Genomic DNA, 20,211 nt, shown 5'->3' on the forward strand with positions numbered 1-20,211 from the left:
CATCACTCAAGGACTAAACATATAGAAGTGAAACACCACTTTGTAAGGGATCACGTAGCTAAGGGTGATATTGAACTCAACTATGTTGAGTCAAAATCAAACCTAGCTGACATCTTCACAAAGCCCTTACCTGAACTTGAGTTCAGCTCACTTAGAAGGCAAATAGGAATGTGCTGGGTAGAATAGATATTAATTTTTCAAAACTCACTGTCTTACTTCAAAACTCGTTCTTTTATTTTTTTCAAAATCTAGGAAAAATAATGATTTTAAAATCCCATTTTCTTAGAATTTTCAAGAATATGACTTAGCCTAGGATCTACCCTAGAAATCTTGTTCCCCTAAATTTAAGCCAGAGCATCTCATAAACACCTAGGTATACCTTGCTTGTGTTTGTAAAACATAGAATGGTGTGAGGTGTATAGGGTACAGCCTGGACTCAAGAATGCTTATTACTGTGCATCAATATGAGTCTGGGTGTTAAATACTTTATTAACAGTAATTAAGTCAAGTCTTCCAGCCTTAGTCAAATCTAACTGGACTAAATGACTTTACTTGACTAACCAAGTGAAAGTTGTTGCCCTCTAGGCAATCAGCAAGTAGCTAACGGTTAGACAGTTGGTGAAGGAAATGTTAAGCTTAAGCATGCTTACACTTTAGGGCTCTGATACCTGATCAAGACAAAGTGAATAAATTGCCACATGCTTGGACTATAAGAACCTAAGAATTTATTAAGACATTAATCAAGGGGGAGTGAATTCTTCTTTTCAAGCTAGTTCTCCTTTAAAATAAAAATTATCTTTGACTTGGTTTTAAAAAATTATTTTTGACTTGACTTAAAATAAAAAATTATGATAGATGTGATATTGAATTAACATTATTTTTAAAAGCTTGGATTTTCATATAATCATTTTTCAAAACTAAGCACTAATATTATCCAAATCCTTTACTAAGTTTTTTTTGCAAGAAACAGTCTCTCAAAGCTAAGTACTTAAGTTAAGCTTTTATGAAAATCCTTTTAAAGTTAAATACTCAAGCAAAGTTTTTTTAAAATATAAAAAAAAATTATATATATATATACCTTTAAGTGTTTGTCAAATTTTTTTAGTTTCAAAAGATTAAGTTTAGCTAATCTTTATTGAAAATGAGTTAAGTATTTTCAAAACCTTTTCAAATTTAGCTAAGTGACTTCTATGGCCTTTTTCAAAATTAACTAAGTTAACTATTTGTTCACGAAAGGCTTTTCAAATTTAGCTAAGTGTTTACCAAAGTAATGATTTTCAATTGCTAAATTTTGTATTTCCTAATTTAAGTAAAACAATTCTTTTTGAAACACTAAGACATTAAATAAAGGACTACTCTTCAGGGGGAGCTTAAACTAATTATTCTTTTCTCTTCCTAATATTCTTTTTGATTTATGTCAAAGGGTGAGAGAAAAGTCAAAGTTAAAGAAATTAAGAATTTAAACATAAAGAGGAGCATAAGTCTTACAAAATTTCTTAATAATTTTGTCATACTTTTACTTAACTTTGAACTGTGTTGCCATAATCAAAAAGGGGAAGATTGTTGGTGCAGGAAGCATCCGACGATCGAACCGGTGTTTTGATTATGTCAAAGGGTTCAAGTTAAGTTGTTTTGTTATCTAATGAGCTTAAACAAGTGTGAAGGAAAGTCCTAACTGCGGTTAGGCAGGTGGAAAATCCTAAGGGGCGGTAACCTTAGATCCTAGGGGGTGGTAACCCTAGGTGGATGAAAACCCTAATGGGCGGTAACCTTAGGTCTTAGGGGGTGGTAACCCTAGGTGGAGAAAAACCCTAGGGGGTGGTAACCCTAGGTCCTAGGGGGTGGTAACCCTAGGTCCTAGGGGGTGGTAACCCTAGGCGGAAAGTCCAGTCGGTCTGGAGGACCGGACTGGCATCAGGTAAATCTCCTGAGTGGAGTAGTTGAGGACGCGTTCCCTGTAGAGGAAACAGTATGCGTCAGGTCGACCTAGGGTTTTCGGTCGGAAACCCGAAGTCAGACCCGGACAGTCCGAAGGCTGTTAATTCATTTGTTTATTATCTTTTGTGTTCTAACTCTGTTTTGCAGAAAACTAACACTTTTGTGCAGGGTTAGTACTGACCGGGATCGGTCGACCGAACCTTCAAGCTACCAGATCAGATCTCCAGAAGTTGGACCGGGTTCGACCAGGGATCGGTCGACCGGACCTCGGGATCGGTCGACCGGACCTCGGGATCGGTCGACCGAACCTGGGATAGGTGTCGACTGGATCAACCCGAGGTGTGCGGGTCAGAGGAGACTGATCGGTCGACCGAACCTTGGGATCGGTCGACCGAACCCAGGGATAAAGTTTGACCAGATTGAAGCGGAGCGACGGATGGACGGATCAGATGTAGTGGAGATCATCTGATCGGTCGACCGAACGTGGGGATCGGTCGACGGATCCGCTTCGGGTCAAATCTGATCCCGAGACTTGGGGATCTGGATCAGACCTTGCAGAGCTATAAAAAGGGGCCTCGAGGTGCAGCTCAATACACATCGAATTCCGAACAGAAGTCTTGTGCTCTCGTGTGCTTCGTACGCTTCAACAACGCTTTGCTGCAACAACGAACTGAACCCCCAACGCTCTTCTACTTTCTTATTCGTTGGTAAAACTTTCTTATTGGCATTTAACTGTAATTGCTTCTAGCTTGTAATAGTTCGAATTTATAGTTGTTGCCGACCGAAAGCGGTCAAGGACTGCGGGCCTTCGAGTAGAAGTCGCTATAGGCTCCGAACGAAATAAAATAATTGTGTCTTCTGTGTTCGTATTTACTTTACGTTTCATTTCCGCTGCATTTCTACTATTAGTTATAAATCGCTAAAAATAACCACGAGCGCTATTAACCCCCCTCTAGCGCTTTCGATCCATCAGGAGAGCCTTTGCTGGTCGAAGAAGTGTGAGATCAATTGGAATGAAGCAGTTGATGGATTCTATCTTATCAAATCATCCTAGCCGATTGGGACGTCAGTAAGTGGATCTGCATTGAAACAACAACATCACTCCAAGTCTAGGCGATGGCCATTAGTCCAACTGATCGTAGAGATGGTTAGGATTTTAGAAGTTGAAAGTCAATGCTATTAAACAGTGCATCTCGAACCCTTCATCTGGCTTCGAACGCCATCTCTGCTTCAGATATATTGTCTTTCCCATCTCCATTGGATAATGCTTTAGACTTCATCGTGTCTTCTCTTCCTCCTCCTCTATGGAAAAAGGACGACCTTTCACTAATGACTCCTCTGTTCCGCTCATTCTTGCAGTTTCATCCCCGGTCTGTCCCAGTATTGCGGTGGGCGATGATCAGGAGATGGTCAACGGAGGCCGCCGAACTGATGTCTTCGAGATGGATTTGTTTCCAGCCAAGAACACTTCCATAAAGCAGGAAGACGCCAACGCTGAGGTTCGTGATCAATTGACAGACAACAGAAAGTTGTTTAATCCGATCGATAGGTGAAGTCGACTCAGTTATCAGTTTTTTTCCCCCTGTTTTTTAGACTGCCGGATTGTTGCAGCTTCACGCTGCGAACACGCGCAGCGATCAGTCAACTGTGGATGATATGGATGGAAAATATGAGGTAATTAGTTAGATGAATTAGGTTCAGCAATTTGTTTCAGTTTTATAAATTAAACCCTTTTTTTTCTCCATGATCAGCTGGCTGTCTTGAAAGAGGAGTTGACCCGCATAAACGAAGATAACCAAAAACTAAAAGAGTTTCTCAATCAAATGACCACCAACTACACATCCCTTCATATGCGAGTGGTTCATCTATTGCAGGGGCGCAATCCAATTTTAGGCAACACAATGGAGACTCTTCAGTCGCAAGAGGCAATATATAGCTAGGATCATAGTAATTATTCGAAATACACAAAAGAATTTGGTTATCGTAGATTAATCACGATTGCTTATACTCGAATTCAGGTTACCGATGGAAAAACTGATGATGCTAAACCTCTTGACGATGGAAGGGTTGTTGCTCCGATCAGGCAGTTTATGGATTTGGGCCCGGCGGGAAGCCACAACGAGCCGTCGAACTCCTCGACTGCCAGCCCAGACCAGTCGCGGACGTTGTCGTCGCCGGTGGAGACCTCCGAAGTAGCATCACCGGGCTACAACGCAAAAGAGAAAATTGTGAACCTCAACGAAGCGCCCAGGTTGATCCCCCCGCCGACCGACCAAGCCCAAGGAGAGACCATGAAGAAACCCCGTGTATCGGTTCGAGCTCGATCGGAAGCGTTAATGGTACTTGTGCTGATGAGTTTTATTTAATGGAATAACTCTGAATTGCTGAATGCTTGCAGATTTTGTAAGCTAATTCATTTCAATTTTGTAGATTGCTGATGGTTGCCAATGGAGGAAGTACGGGCAGAAGATGGCCAAGGGAAATCCATGCCCTAGAGCTTACTACAAATGCACCATGGCCACCGAATGCCCAGTCCGGAAACAAGTAATTAACTAAACCCCTATCGGATCACTTTGTGTTAGTTCAATGTAAAAATTTTTCTTGTGATTTAATATATAGCTAGCTCAATTAGGTAAGAATTATTGATTGTCTTTACACGATATGATTAGGTGCAACGGTGCGCGGATGACCGGTCGAATCTAGTGACGACCTACGAAGGTGCCCACAACCACCCCCTCCCGCCGGCGGCCATGACAATGGCGACCACCACCACAGCCGCCGCGTCGATGCTCGTGTCCGGCTCGATGAGTAGCGCCAATGCGCTCATGAATCATAATTTCCTCGCGAGGACCATTCTGCCGGCGGTTTGCTCGTCGAGCATATCAGCGTCGGCTCCCTTCCCCACCGTGACGTTGGACCTGACCAAGAGTCCGAACCCGCTGCAGTACCAACGACCGCTAGCGGTGGCGGCAGTCCCTTTACAGGCCCAATTCCCCGTGTTGCCGCCGCAGCTGCCACAGGTCTTCGGCCAGCCGCTGCTCAGCCAGCAGTCAGATTTGGTGGGGTCGCCGGCGATTACAGAGTCCATGAGAGCGGCCACTGCCGCCATCACGGTCGACCCGAATTTCACTGCGGCCCTGACTGCTGCCATCAAGTCCATCCTCAGCGGCAATCACCAGAAGGAGCAGAATCCGGCAAATCTTGAAGCTGATTAAGTTACAAGATAAATAATGACCAGTTCTGATTAATAATTTTCCATCATGACGAAGTAGCAAGTGCATACATTGCTAGTTTCACGGTCTTTTCTTTTTAACTTCATATAAATCCTTCTCTTTTTGTCTGTATATATACTTGTACTTAATTTTAGGTTTAGATTGATTTTGTCGGTCTGTTATTTCCGGGCCGTGGAATAATTCCCTGCCATCGTTAATTTTCTCTTTAGGTTTTTGCAAGAAGTCTCAGCTGGTTCAGTGCGGTCGGGTTTACGGTGGAGCTGGAGCTCTTGCCGGTGTTCCAACGTCGTCGCAGGAGGTCAAGGATTGCGCCCAAGCAATTAAGAAAACGATCGAGGGAGGAGGATGCATGGCATGGAACGGAAGCCGCGATGGCGATCGAGTGGAAAGTTGTTCAGATCCGTCATTCCACGATTTGACGTGCCGTATCATCGTGACGTATATATATAGCGTCTGATAGAGATCTTTCTATTCACGGTTTTTTTATGGAAGAGAGTAAGGGCAAGGAACCGGCCAGAGTTGAAGATCAAGATGAGTTTGCTTCCACATGATAGTTTGCCAGGTCTATATGAGAGCGACTTGGTAGAAAGGACGCCAGAAAATTCCACAATGGCGTGGAATCAGAACCAGAACCGAGAAAATACACAAAAATGAAATATCAATATCAATTTCACTATACAATCTCAAGTGCAAGCATATTGAAATTAGAAAGTAAAAAACTGTCACAGAACAGGGAGGATATGATAGACGGTTCATCATCTCAGGCAATAGAAGTTTTTGAGGAATTAATAGAGTGACTGGAGAAGAAAATATATATGGATTAAGGGATCGTCTTTCTTTTGTATTTGGGCGTTTTGGCCTAGACATCAGGTTGCTTGTCTGAGTATCATAGATCTTCTCCAAATATATATGTTTAATAGTTACTTGGATTGATTTACGGCAGGCTGTAATCCTTATGACAACTACTACTGCATGTAATCACAGTGAACTTTTTGTAAAAAAATTTTAGGTAAATGTTAGTGAGTTAGTGGTTTGATGAGTTAGACAAATACTGTTATGAAAAAAATTTGTACGAACCTACAATAATAGTAGAAGATCAAAGAAGCAGGTAATATCTAACCATATGGTGAAGAAGATTGAAGTAAATGTATAGATGTAGGGTATCATTTTTTGAGAAATCTTAAAATCATTAATTTTTATTGAGATCACGTCGCAACAATCGAGAAGAAATAGCAAAAGAAAAATCGAAGAAAAATGAGAGAGGAAAGAAGGCAGATTTTAATATGGTTCGACAATGTACCCACTCCACAAAACGGTCAAAGATGACTTCAATTAGAATTCTCTATATATTTTAAGCTTACAATGATTCTATATATATAGTCCAAGCTATACATGGTATTTTAGACAAAAATACCAAGTAATGCCAAAAATCCTGCATTAACTCGATGCCTCTACGAGAGGCATAGTCTTACCATTCTTCTAGACATGCTCATGCCACGGGTGTGCTTATTCCCTCATCCTCGAGCAAGGCCTGGCCGTATTCGGTGGCACGGTCGTACCCTATAGCATAGTCGTGTGACTGACTTCTTTGATACGCTCATCAAACCTACTAGCTGACACGGCTTGGTCATGCCTCCTAGCATTGTTGTGCCCCGTGTCAGCTAGATATGAGTCATCAACAATAATCTCTACCTTGGCGAATTCTCCCACAGGAGAAACACGAACATCTAAGAAGAACTCTACCTGGAACATCGAATTCAGGTTGCCTCCCTCTAGCAACTAGAGAAATGGATCAAGTTCAAGTAATACTTGAACTTCTTTGTAGTAACTGACTTTGTTAATATATCTATAACATTTTCAGAAATGTGGACTTTCTCAAGTAGTATTTTCTTAAAAGATATCAGTTTTATGATCTTGTGAAATCTCACATCAATATGCTTAGTCCTTGCATGATACACTTTATTTTTCGCCAAATAGATAATACTCTATCAGAATACAACTTGATTCCACCCTATTAAAAACTCAGTTCTTTAACTAACCCTGTAAGTCACAACGCTTCCTTTGCTTCAGCTTCTGTATGTACTTTGACTCAGTAGTGGACAATGCAATAGTAGGTTATACCATGGACTTCCAACAAATATGTCCTTCTGTCACAATGAACACATACTATATAGTAGACCTTCTATCATCCAAATTCTCTGTATAGTCTATATCCACATATCCTACAACTAAATGACCACCTTATTGTCTGCTGAACACAATCTCATAATATGTGATATTGCTCAAGCATATGAAAATCCATTATATTTGACTATATCTCAATGTTATCATCTAGGATTTGAAAGAAACTTGTTCACTATACTAATAGTATATATTGGTCAAATCAGTTCTTGTGCCAACCATGAGATACAACAAACAACCAACTGCACTCGCATATGAAACCTTTGATATATCATGAATCTCATCCGCCATCCTTAGGTAATGTACAAGAGATAATTTGAAAATTATGCACAAGAGATGTACTTACAAACTTCGCATTACCCATGTTGAATATGTCCAACACCTTTTCAACATAACTCCACTAAGAGAACCATAATCTATCAGAGACTGTTTCTATGTGTCTCAATCCCAAGAATTTTTGTGGTTGTACCCAAATCTTTCATGTCAAATTCTTTGTCCGATAGCTTCTTCAATTTATTGACCGCAATCATACTCTTCAAAGCAATCAATATATCATCCACATAAAACAATAAAAAGATTAGTGAATCATCTCCAAGGCTCTTCATATAAATGTAACTATCATACTCATATCTTATGTACCCATTTTCAACCATGTAGGAGTAAAAATGCTTGTACCACTATCTTGAAGATTGCTTTAACTCATAAAGTGACTTATTCAATTCACATACTAAGTGTACTCTTGGCCAAGATGACTAAATCCTTCTGATTGTGACATATAAATCTTTTCTTCCAAATTACTATGAAAAAAGACTGCCTTCACATTCATTTGCTCCAACTGTAAATTATGATGTGTTACCAAAGTCAATACCGCCCTGATAGATCTATGCCTGCCTACTAGAGAAAATATCTCATCATAGTCAATCTCTTTCCTTAGTGAGTAACCCATTGCTACTAGTTAGTCTTGAAATTTTCATCTTCACTTTCTGATATGACTTCTTTTTTCTTGTATACTCATTTGCATCTTATAACCTTCTTTCCTTCAGGAAGTTCCATCATATTCCATGTTTGGTTCTTATACAAAAACTCTATCATCTCCACTATAGCACTCATCCACTTATCCTTCTCCAAGCTTTGTATTGCCTCTTGAAAATAGTAGGATATCCATTACTAGTGATAAGTGCATAAGAAAACAAGTCCTCAAAACCATACCTAGTAAGTGGTTTGATTGTATATCTAGTCCTTTCTCCAACTATAGTTCTATGCTCCACGTGATTTGAGCTACCACCATTAGAGCCATGAGTTTCTAGCTCCACCCGCACAACATCCTCATCGTTGTTGCAATTTTTTGGTATTTGTTTCTTTTCTCTCTTAGTACGTTGTAACATGGTTCTTTCATCAAATATCATATCTCTATTGATTACGACCTTGTTTGTCTTAGGATCTCAAAACTTGAAGTCTTTCACTACTTTCTGATAACATAAAAAAAAAAACATTTTCTAGACTTTGCATCCAATTTTGATTTGTTTTTACTAGAAACATGCATCTAGGCTAGACATCCAAACACTTTCAGATGAGAGTAATCAATCATATTATCTACCCACCTACTCTGATACTTTGTCATCTAGTAGTGGTACCCTCAGTGGCCTATTAATCAGGAAACACACCATGTTTATTGCCTCCCCAAAAGTTCTTTACAAGATCTACATTCAATCTGAGACATTGAGCTCTCTCGATTATTTTTCTGTTCATCCTTTCCACTATACCATGTTGTTGTGGTTCCATATGAACTGTGAAGTGTCTCTTGATACCATACTCCTCATAAAATTTTAGGAACTTCGAATTTATGTACTTAGCACCATTGTTTGATCTCAATATTTAATTTTCCTTCCAATCTGATCTCCATTTTAGTTTTTAACATCTTCAACTTTGAAAAGTTTCTGACTTTTAATGCATGAAGTACACCTAGAAATTCATGAGTAATCGTCAATGAAACTCACAAAATGCACATGCCCTCCAAGTATTGTTATGCTAGTTGGTCTCCAGAGATCTTTATAAACATAATCCATAATTCCCTTTGTATTGTGTGTGACTCTCTTGAATTGCGCTTTGTTTATTTTCCAAGAACATAATACTTGTAGAAGTACAATTTACATATTTTGACACCCTTCAATAAACCACTTTTATGAAGTTTCAACATCACACATTCACTTATACGACCCAGTTGCGTTTGCCACAAGATTATATTATCTAATTTAGATTCTACAGTGATAACTCTACTTACAACTGTGATACCTAACAATCTATAGATGTTCTCTACTAGTTGCTGTCTTTTTTCATCACAGTCAGAGCACCTTTATTGATTTTCATTATTTCACTTATGGATTTATAACAACAACCGCTATCATCTAGTATACTAATGAAATTAGGGTTTTCCTTAGATTCAGTATATGTCTAACATCATATAATATTCTAACCACACCATCAAACATCTTAATTGTGACATTTTTTATTCCAATGACTTTGTAGGATGCATTGTTACCCATCATAACAGAACCAAAATAAACCGACCTATAGGTGTCGAACCAGTCGAACCAGTCCTAGTTAGGTGCCGTGTGATAAGAACATATTGAATGCAAGATCCAAGAATTTGTCAATTTCACTGAACTAGACAAAATAGAAAGCATATTACCATCGTCGTTCTCTGAATTTTCTTCTTTCATTATATTTGCAGACTTCGATGAATGATGTGCGTATATTATATATAATTTTATCTATTATTTGACACACATTTACTTGTATTTCATGAATATAATTTACGTTATCGTACCCTATTTCATCATTGTGTCAACATAATTATTCTTTTGTTCATAGATTTTTCTTTTTGCATACTTTCATAGATAGGATGAATTTTAGAGCGAAAATGGAGAAAAAATAAATATTGGAACATCTTTAGAGGAAAAACATCAAATATGATTGTGCTGCTTGGTACGGTCATGTTCTTCCAGCTGACATGGTCATATCTCATGAGACAAGATAGTGGCTTCCTACGAGTCAACTAAAGCATGTCTAGAAACTCAAACAGCATGATCGTCCCCAAAGGCACGGTCGTGTCTTGCTATAATAGGGTCAATACTAAGGTTGTGTCTTTTGACACTACACATGCCTCATTTCCAGAGCATCCCACGGGCAGGTCATGCCCCAGAGGCACAATCATGCCATATTTTTAAAACATCCTACGACCTAGCCATGCCCAAAAGACACAGCCATGCCCCTTTTCCCATGGCTTTCACACCACGACCGTAGCTCCAGGCATGACGGTGTGGCGTGAAAAGCAGGGCCCATGTTCCCTACTTATAAAAGGGGATCTTCTTCCTCTTTTGAAGGGGAGAAGGGTTTTTCCTTAATAAAAACCCAGAAGGTCCAGATCTATGGTAGATTTCGGTGATTCTTTGATGATCCAAGGCTGAAATAATCATCTTGTTCATCTCTACAATAAGGATTGGTTTCTGAAGACTCTAATTTCGTCCGACTAAGCTCTCTCTTCTCTTCTAGATTTGAGTTGTAGATTGTTTCCAATGACATGTTTATGCCTTGTTCTTTTAACTGACATAATCATGTCTCATGAGACACAATCGTATCTTCCAAGGAGCCAGCCAGAGCATGTTTAGAAACTCACATGGAACGGTTATTCCCAAAGGCACAACCATGTCTTGCTCTCATAGGGCCAACATTAGGGTCATGTCTTTTGACATGGCCTGTGCCTCATTTCCAGAGCATCCCACGGGCAAGTCATTCCCCAAAGGCACAACTATGTCTCATTTCCATAGCATCCCATAGCTTGTTCGTGCCCAAGAGGCACGATCATGTGGCATCGAAAGCAGGGTCCGTGTCCCCTACATATAAAAGGGGATCTTCTTCCCCTTTTAAAGGGGAAGCCATGATGTCCCCTTATATATTATGTAATATATGTGTTTTCTTTTTCATTAAAATTAGTGTTCTCATATGCTTTGTCAGTTCACTGGAGAGTAGCTACTTGTTTTTATTAAATGTCATTTGGTTTTAATCAAATTGTTATTAGAAACCTTCCCAAAAAATCTAACATAATATATTGTTACTCAGAAATTGCAATGTATCAAATCATAGCTATGGAGAATTTTTAGATTATAGCTTGAGATCATGGCTTCATTGATGCCTCTTTCTAAAATGACCTAGACTTTAAAGAAATTTTGAAGCTTTTTTTTGTGATGAATGTAGACACTTTAATATATATTCATTGGCTAACTGAATTTTAATTTGTTTAGCTGCTAGGGGTTAGTATACTTCGATTGTTCTTTTCATGCAGTAGTCTCATTATTTCAAGTATATATAGAGTCCTCTATTTATCAAACGTATTCAAAAATTCAACTAATTCACAATCCGTGTTTGATTCCCAAGTAACCTAACAAATGCACCAAGTCTATTATCCACCTATTGATAATTCTTGGATAAGCTCATTAACATTTCCAAGTTTAGAATTCTTGGGCCCTCCTCTATATCTACCTTTGAATATTCCTTACATGTGTCAAATCTTTAAAGTTTATATGTTTCATTTGATCATTCTGGTAGTAGTTTGTCATTGCTATAAATTCAACATTATATTGGTCGGATACTCACTATTTTTCTTCCCACTGAAAGTTGTTATAAGCTGTTTTTCTTAAAAACAAGTAGTACTCACTATTTGCCATCAAACATTGATAAAAATCATGATTGTTGACTAAAGCCACTAGATTATCATCTGATGCGGTGATGATGAAGGACCCCACCCCGCTGCCACGGTGGAGGTCAAAAGAGGTCAAAGTTAAGGCGGTCAACGTGTAGATGACATTGGCCGGTCGGACGAAGCATACCTTGACCAAGGAGAGGGCTCTGAGCCACCGTCGCCTTCGCTATAAATCAAAGTCAAATGATTGACGCTGAAGAGAGACTATGTTCAGAAGTTGAGCCAAGAGGCTACCCCGCTCGGCTAGACAATAGAGCTGGATATGGGTAGAGTTTGACTTTGGCCGAGCGGCTACCCCACTCGACCTGGCAGCAGGCCTTGGCAGTGACAAAGTGGACCTTCGGTCGAGTAGACACGTATAGAGGAATGGCGAGGTTCTGGCCGACCAGATGAGGCACTAGAACGACAAACTTCCGGCCAAGCGGCTAACCCACTTAGCCTAGTAGTACACTCCTAATGATATCCAATGATATCCTTTTGGGAGTTGGCGCCGCCGACACCGGGCATGGACTGTCAGAAGATTGTACGGTAGAAGCTTCCACTATTACTTCAGAGATATGCTCGGCCTGTTAAGGTACTATGTCAGAGACACTTTATTGACAAGTCTTTTCAGGGAAAGTTTTGAGAAGCGTGCTCACCTTAGGAAGCATGCGCGTGCGCTACCAGAGCTCTATATAAAGGGGGGGTCCAAGCATTGGCGGAGATATGCGATATTCACTGTTTGTGCTATAGTCTTCTTGTTGCTCCGCCTTATTCTGCACCGTCGGTGACTGACTTGAGCATCGGAGGGCTAATATCGGGGACCCCTTCCCTAGCTCGGCATTGACGTAGTCTATGTTGCAGGTCCGAGCGGAGTCCACAGGAGGTCAGCGTGAGCACCACATCCCCAACTCTCCGTCTCTTTGACTTTTGGATAGGATCATATTTTGTGATACAGTGATGATGAAGGGCCCCACCCCGCTGCCACAATAGAGGTCAAAGTCAAGGCGGTCAACATGTAGATGACATCGGCCGGTCGGGTGAAGCATGCCCCGACCAGGGAGAGGGCTCTGACCCGCCGTCGCCTTTGCTATAAATCGGAGTCAAACAACCGACACTCAAGGGAGACTATGTTCAGAAGACGAGCCGAGCGGTTACCCCGCTCAGCCAAACAGCAGAGGGGGATATAGGCAGAGTTCGACTTCGGTCAAGTGGCTACCCACTGGGCCTGGCAACAGACCTCGGTAGTGACAAAGTGGACCTTCGGTCAAGCAGACACGTACGGAGGAATAGCGAGGTTCTGACCAACCGAACGAGGCACCAGAGTGATGAACTTCCGACCGATCGGCCAACCCGCTCAGCCTAGCAGCACACTCCTAATGATATCCAGTGATATCCTTTTGGGAGTTGGTGCTGCCGACACCGAGCATGGGCTGTCAGAAGATCGTGCGGCAGAAGCTTCCACTGTCGCTTCAGAGATATGCTCGGTCTGTTAAGGTACTGTGTCAGGGACACTTTACTGACATGTATTTTCAAGGAAAACTTTGAGAAGTGTGCTCACTTGCGGAAGCATGTACGCGCGCTACCGGAGCTCTATATAAAGGGGGGTCCAAGCATCGGCGGAGGTATGCGATATTCACTATTTGTTCTACAGTCTTCTTGTTGCTCCGTCTTATTCTGCACCGCCGGTGATTGACTTGAGTGTCAGAGGGCCAACACCGGGGACCCCTTTCTTGGCTCGGTACTGACGTAGTATGTGTTGCAGGTCCGAGCGGAGTCCACAAGAGGTCAGCATGAGCGCTACATCCCCAACTCTTTGTCTCTTCGACTTTCGGATAGGATCCTCATCCAATAGGATTCCTAATGTATGTTGGCATGTTTTTAAATGGATGTTTCAAAAATGTGACTCCTCATGCTGATAAATACTTAGTCATCTTGTGTATATCTTAGAAACTTATTAATAACTTTTTTCTGGATGTGCATACAACTTGTTGTTCGATTAAAGTAGCAACAAAACCTTATTGTCTAGGTTCCTGATTTCTTGTATAGATTCATCCCAATTCATCTTTTAATATAATATATATTTTTGGAAAATAATTAGCTCTTATTTGGATTATGAAAAATGTAACTTTGAATTAATTTCATTATGAATTATTAAGTTTTATATTCACTTTTAATAACTTGCACATATAATAAAAGAACATTAAAAATGCCTCCTAAATATCTGTCTGGAGCTCAAAAGAGAAAGATAAAACAAAGGGAGGATGCATTAATTCAAAATCAAGTCAGTGATATTAATAAATATTTTATTAGAAGTAATAGAATTGAAAGAGAGGAAATAGGGGATAATTTGATGATTGAAGAATAAAGTCACAATGAAAATGAAGAATTGGTTGGGGTTGCCAATTTGATTGAGTCGAATGAAAACTTAGAAGAAGACTATCAACATGAAAAATTAAATTTGACTCTGAATTTGGAGGATTCTAAAAATTGGAATAATATCTGACAAAAATTGAGAGATTACTTAATAGAAATGAGTCAAAAAGAACGAATGATTTTTTTGTTTCCTAAGGATAATAACAATAAACATTTTGATTCAATGCATTATACATGGATAATGAAAAATAGACAAATATTAGATAGAAGATGACTTGTATATTCTATTTTATAGGATAAAATATTTTACTTCTATTGCAAGTTGTTCAAGACTAAACAACTGATGAGTAGAATGGGGAATTTGGGTAATGATGGCTACCAAAACTGGCGTAACATGCATATAAGTCTTAAACAACATAAACCTAGTAGAGACCATATAAATTGTATGATTGCTTGGGTTGAATTAGAAAAGAGACTGAAAAAAAATCAAACAATTGACTACAGTATGAAACTTCAAATCAATAAAGAAAGACAACATTGGAGGCAAGTGTTAACAAGAATAATCTCCATTGTGAAAACACTTGACAAGAATACTTTGCCCTTTCAAGGGGATGATGAGAAACTTTATGTCGAGAACAATGAACTATTTTTACAAATGATAGAAATGGCTACTAAGTTTGATCTAGTGATGGAGGAACATGTTCGACGTTGTGGAATCTCAATATACATATTTTAGTCCCAACATTCAGAATGAATTAATAGAGACTTTAGCAAATGAAGTGAAACGGATAATCATTGTAAAAGTTAAACATGCAAAATATTTTTCAATAATACTTGATTGTACTCCAGATGCAAATCAACAAGAACAAATATCTCTAGTGTTATGATTTTTGGATGATTTGACATACACACCAAAAGTAGAAGAATATTGGGTTGAGTTTTTGAAGGTGGATGACACATCAGGTCTTGGGTTATCAAGTGAACTTCTGAATGTGTTAACTAGAGTTGGGCTTGACATTGATGACATAAGAGAACAGGGGTACGAAATCAACAAGAACAAATATCTCTAGTGCTATGATTTTTGGATGATTTGACATACACACCAAAAGTAGAAGAATATTGGGTTGAGTTTTTGAAGGTGGATGACACATCAGGTCTTGGGTTATCAAGTGAACTTCTGAATGTGTTAACTAGAGTTGGGCTCGGCATTGATGACATAAGAGAACAGGGGTACGACAACGAATCTAACATGAGTGGAAGACATAAAGGTGTATAAAAAAGATTGTTTGAAATAAGTCCTAGAGCTTGTGACACACCGTGTGGTTGTCATAGTCTTAATTTGGCCTTAGTTGATATGGTGGAATGTTGTCCTAAAGTCAAGTCCTTCTTTGAAGTGGTGCAACACATCTACACATTATTTTTCTTCCTCTACAAAGAGATGGAAATTTTTAAAGATAAGATGCCTAGTTTGACTGTTAAGCCATTGTCACATATTCATTAGGAAAGTCATGTTGAAAGTGTGAAAGCCATAAAAGAGAAAATTGTAAATATAAGACATGCTTTACTTGACTTAGCAGATGTTGCTAAAGATTCTAAAACAAAGAGTGATGTTGAGACCTTAACATTGTATGATCTTGAGAGTTTTGAGTTCTTGCTTGGAATGGTAATCTGATATAACTTGTTACAAGTAATAAATAATGTGAGTAAGTTTATTCAATCTGAAGATATGGATATTGATATTGTGATCAACCTCTTACAAGGACTTGATTAGTTTCTTGATGAGATTAGAGAAGAGGGGTTTGCTAGTTCCATGAATGAAGCTATACAAATGGCAAGTGAAATGGAGATTGGGCCTAAATTTTGAGAAAACGTATCATTCGAAGTAAGAAATAATTTGATGAAAGTGGCAATGATGATGTGACATGAATAGGTGAAGAGCTTTTTAGAGTTGAATATTTTCTATTTATAATTGATCAAGCTCGATCTTCTCTTCAAGTTTAGTTTGAATAATTTAAACAATATCAATAGATTTTTGAGTTTTTATTAAATTTGAAGAAGTTAAAGAGTGATCCTTTAACTAGCCTGATGAAGTATTATATGGAGCTTCAACAATTTTTAAGTCACAATAGACGTTCGGACATTAATAGTTATGAGTTGTGTTAGAGTTGATGGTCATGAGATGCCATTTAACAAATGAAAAAAGAGCAATAGATATGCTATAATGTTTGGCAAAACTAAATAATTTATTCCCAAATACTTACATTGTCTATAAGATTTTATTAACAATACTAGTAACAGTTGCATCGACAGAAAGAAGTTTCTCAAAGTTGAAGTTAATCAAGAATTATCTTCGATCAACAATATCACAGGATAGACTAAATGGGCTAGTAATGTGCTCCATTTAAAAAAGAAATAGTCCAACGATAAATATTTTTTACTTTTAAAACAGCTAGACGAATAACTTTTATGTAATTATTTCAAATATTTGTTAACTTTTTATTGATGTAATATATTATTTTTTATCTATTTATGTATTTAGTGTATTTGTTATATGAAAATTGAACATTACAGTTATTTACCGCCACAAAAGGACCACTTTTTATTTTCACTTCAAACCCCGTCAAACACAGATACAAGTCTATAAATAGATGGAGGTTTATCATTTGAGGTTAAGGGGTTGAACCTCGAGCTCGTGGGGCGTAAATCCCTACATCCCGTATAACTCACCCTCTCATTCACTTGTCTCTTCAATTATGGTGATTTATCTTTTCCGTGTTGTTCCTGGGAAGGGTGGTGGGGACGTTGGAGCCGAGCGCTTCATCTTTTTGCCACTTGGAAACTTAGGAGGTGGTGTTGAGCACAATGGAGACTGGAGGGACCTAGCGGTGAGAGTTTCTCTCAATGAAGGAAGGAGATCGTGATATGGGGCTATGACTGCAAGCTCTCCATCTTTTGTCATGGTGCCACCTGCAAGTTGTATTGTGTCGCCACCGACAATGAAGAAGGTGGCCATCCGATAAGAGCAGCGATGAAGAAGGTGGCATATCCGATTAGTGTTGGTTAGTCCTAGGAAAACGTACCAGTTCCACTGTACAAAAATTTTTGTACAAGTGTCGAACCTTTCCTTAAATAACCTATTGTGTTCTTTAGAAGTTAAATTAGGAATCGCAGACGGAACTTAACATCATTGATTCCAAATTTAACTTATCTATTCTTAATGGTTTAGATTTGAATTGCAAGCGGAACTTAACACTATTGATTCAAATCTACCTAAGTTATTAATTCCATAAATATTAATTTCTAAAATTGGCTTCCAGGACTGCATGGCGAGGCACATGGCCTTCTTGGATATGGGAGCAACCACCACCGCCTAGGCAAAGCCTTTTAAGGAAAGCTAATATTTATTTCCTTAAATAACTCTAGGTTAATAAAAAAAAACAATCGAATCACAAATTTGAAAAAGAAGAAAACACAAAATCGAAAAATGAATTCGATAAACTAGATCTAATTGCCTCTTGTATTTAGAATTCTTACAAAGAAAATAACTAGTATGATGCGGAAGAAAATTACTAGTTATACCTTCTCTTTGTAAGCTAATGACCTCGAGATATTCTGCCGTATTCCTCGCCTCGCCTTGGACGTTGTGTGGGCGACGATCCTCCAAGATGAACACCACCCAAAAGAGTCCTTCCTCTTCCTCTAAGATTCGGCCACCACCACCACCAAGGAGAAGAGAGCAAAGGGAAAGGGAGAAGGGAGGGGGCCGGCCACCAAGATGTCTCCAAGCAAGAGAATAAGAGTCGTGTCTCATGAAGCCCCCACACCCCTTCTTTTATATTACTTGCCCAAGGTAAATAAGGAAAAACCTTTTACAAAAAATAAAATCATCCAAGAGTTTTTCCTTTTCCCTTTTTATTTTTTCTTTTCTTTCTTCTTGATTGAATCAATCACCAATCAATGGTTGTGATCAATCCTATTTGGTTTAGGATTAAGCTTAGTCGGCCCCTTGCTTGGGCACCAAGCAAGGTGGCCGGCCACCATATTTAGGAAAGGAATAATAATTTTTAAAAAAAAATTTACAAGAGAAAAAACTCTTATAAAATTTTACAAGCTCTCTTTCTTAAAGTAGGAGTTAAAAAAGAAAAGTTTCTAAAAATTAAAACCATGTTTTAAATTTAAAAACTCTCTTATAAAATTTCCTTTTTTTAACATGATGATAGAAAATTTTAATTTTAAAACTTATCTCCCTTTTTTTCTTAAACCATGAGGATGGTTAAAAAAGGAAAGTTTTAAAACTCTCTATTAAAACATGTGGCCTAATTCAAATAAGGAAAGTTTTAAAAAAATTAAAATCTCTCTTTTGAAACTTATAGTTTTCTACAAAGAGATGATTTTAAAAATTCAAAACACCCCTCCTATTTGAATTAATCTTGGCCGACCCCTATAAGAGGATGTGGCCGGCCATTGCTTGGTCACCAAGCAATGGTCCGACCCCCTTCTTGGACACCAAGAAGAGCCTTACATTTGGATGGACTTGAGGCTATAATGAGGCTACGACAGGGACCTATTACATTATGGGCTCCTTTTTATCATGAGTGTGTTAATTTCCCTGTGTTTAAGATTACGAATGTCCACTAATTAAGTAAGTTACTAACAATTCACTTAATTAATATCTTAGTTCAAGAGTAGTATCACTCAACCTTATTGTCATGTCGGACTAAGTCCAGCTGCAGGGTTTAACATGACAATCCTTATGAGCTCCTCTTGGGGTCATTCTCAACCTAGATTACTAGGATACAGATTCCTTCTATAATCAACAACACACACTATAAGTGATACCATTTCCCAACTTATCGGGCTTATTGATTTATCGAACTAAATCTCACCCATTGATAAATTAAAGAAATAAATATCAAATATATGTGCTTGTTATTATATTAGGATTAAGAGCACACACTTCCATAATAACTAAGGTCTAGTTCTTTTATCAAGTCAGTATAAAAAGAACTTACCTAAAATGGTCCTACTCAATACACTTAGAGTGTACTAGTGTAATTTATTAGTCAAGATAAACTAATACCTAATTACACTACGACTATTCCAATGGTTTGTTCTTTTCCATCTTAGTCGTGAGCAACTGTTTATAATTTATAAAGAACTGATAACATGATCTTCTGTGTGTGACACCACACACCATGTTATCTACAATATAAATTAATTGAACAACTACATTTATCATAAATGTAGATATTTGACCAATGTGATTCTTATATCTAGATAAATGTTTATACCAAAAGCTAGGCTTTTAGTATACAATCTAACAATCTCCCACTTATACTAAAAGACTAAGCTACCATATCTGTTGCCATACATCTGATTCCCAACCCTTCAACATGTCCATCAAAAGCTCTTGCCTTAAGGGCCTTAGTGAAAAGATCTATAGGTCATCATCTGATGCAATTTAGGCGGCAACAACTTCTCCTCGTTTATACGATTTCTCGTATTGGGTGGTACTTGCGCTCTATTGTGTTTACTTGCCTTATGGACTTATGGTTTCTTCGAGTTTGCTACTGCACCAAATTATTTTGGGCAAACCAGAAATCATATCTAAGTCTATCTTGAAGTATCTAAGCCATACAATTTCTATGGCTACCTCAGAGGCTGTCATATACTCAGCTTCTATGGTGGAGTCCGAAAAAGTACCTATGCTTATCACTCTTCCATAGTTATGACTTTACCTCCTAA

At 38.5% G+C, this 20,211-nt stretch overlaps 1 protein-coding gene across 1 annotated transcript; it reads left to right on the plus strand.

The window, feature by feature from the left end:
• The first annotated feature begins 3,175 nt into the window (after positions 1-3,175).
• Positions 3,176-6,015, plus strand: LOC121982722 (probable WRKY transcription factor 31). Its single transcript, XM_042535823.1, has 6 exons — positions 3,176-3,437; positions 3,532-3,612; positions 3,690-3,863; positions 3,957-4,277; positions 4,369-4,482; positions 4,608-6,015. The coding sequence occupies exons 1-6, from the start codon at positions 3,243-3,245 to the stop codon at positions 5,151-5,153; spliced, it is 1,431 nt and encodes a 476-aa protein (XP_042391757.1). The 5' UTR covers positions 3,176-3,242; the 3' UTR covers positions 5,154-6,015.
• The last annotated feature ends 14,196 nt before the right edge of the window (positions 6,016-20,211 follow it).

Source organism: Zingiber officinale, chromosome 5A (assembly GCF_018446385.1).
Source record: "Zingiber officinale cultivar Zhangliang chromosome 5A, Zo_v1.1, whole genome shotgun sequence".
Classification (NCBI taxonomy): domain Eukaryota; kingdom Viridiplantae; phylum Streptophyta; class Magnoliopsida; order Zingiberales; family Zingiberaceae; genus Zingiber; species Zingiber officinale.

What these genes read in the sequence shown, in the direction of transcription:
- LOC121982722 (XM_042535823.1), top strand. Translation starts at nt 3,243, where the DNA reads ATGGAAAAAGGACGACCTTTCACTAATGACTCCTCTGTTCCGCTCATT. An exon ending in AGGAAGACGCCAACGCTGAG is followed by an intron (nt 3,438 to 3,531) that starts GTTCGTGATCAA and finishes CCTGTTTTTTAG; the next exon opens with ACTGCCGGATTGTTGCAGCT. An exon ending in AATGCCCAGTCCGGAAACAA is followed by an intron (nt 4,483 to 4,607) that starts GTAATTAACTAA and finishes CGATATGATTAG; the next exon opens with GTGCAACGGTGCGCGGATGA.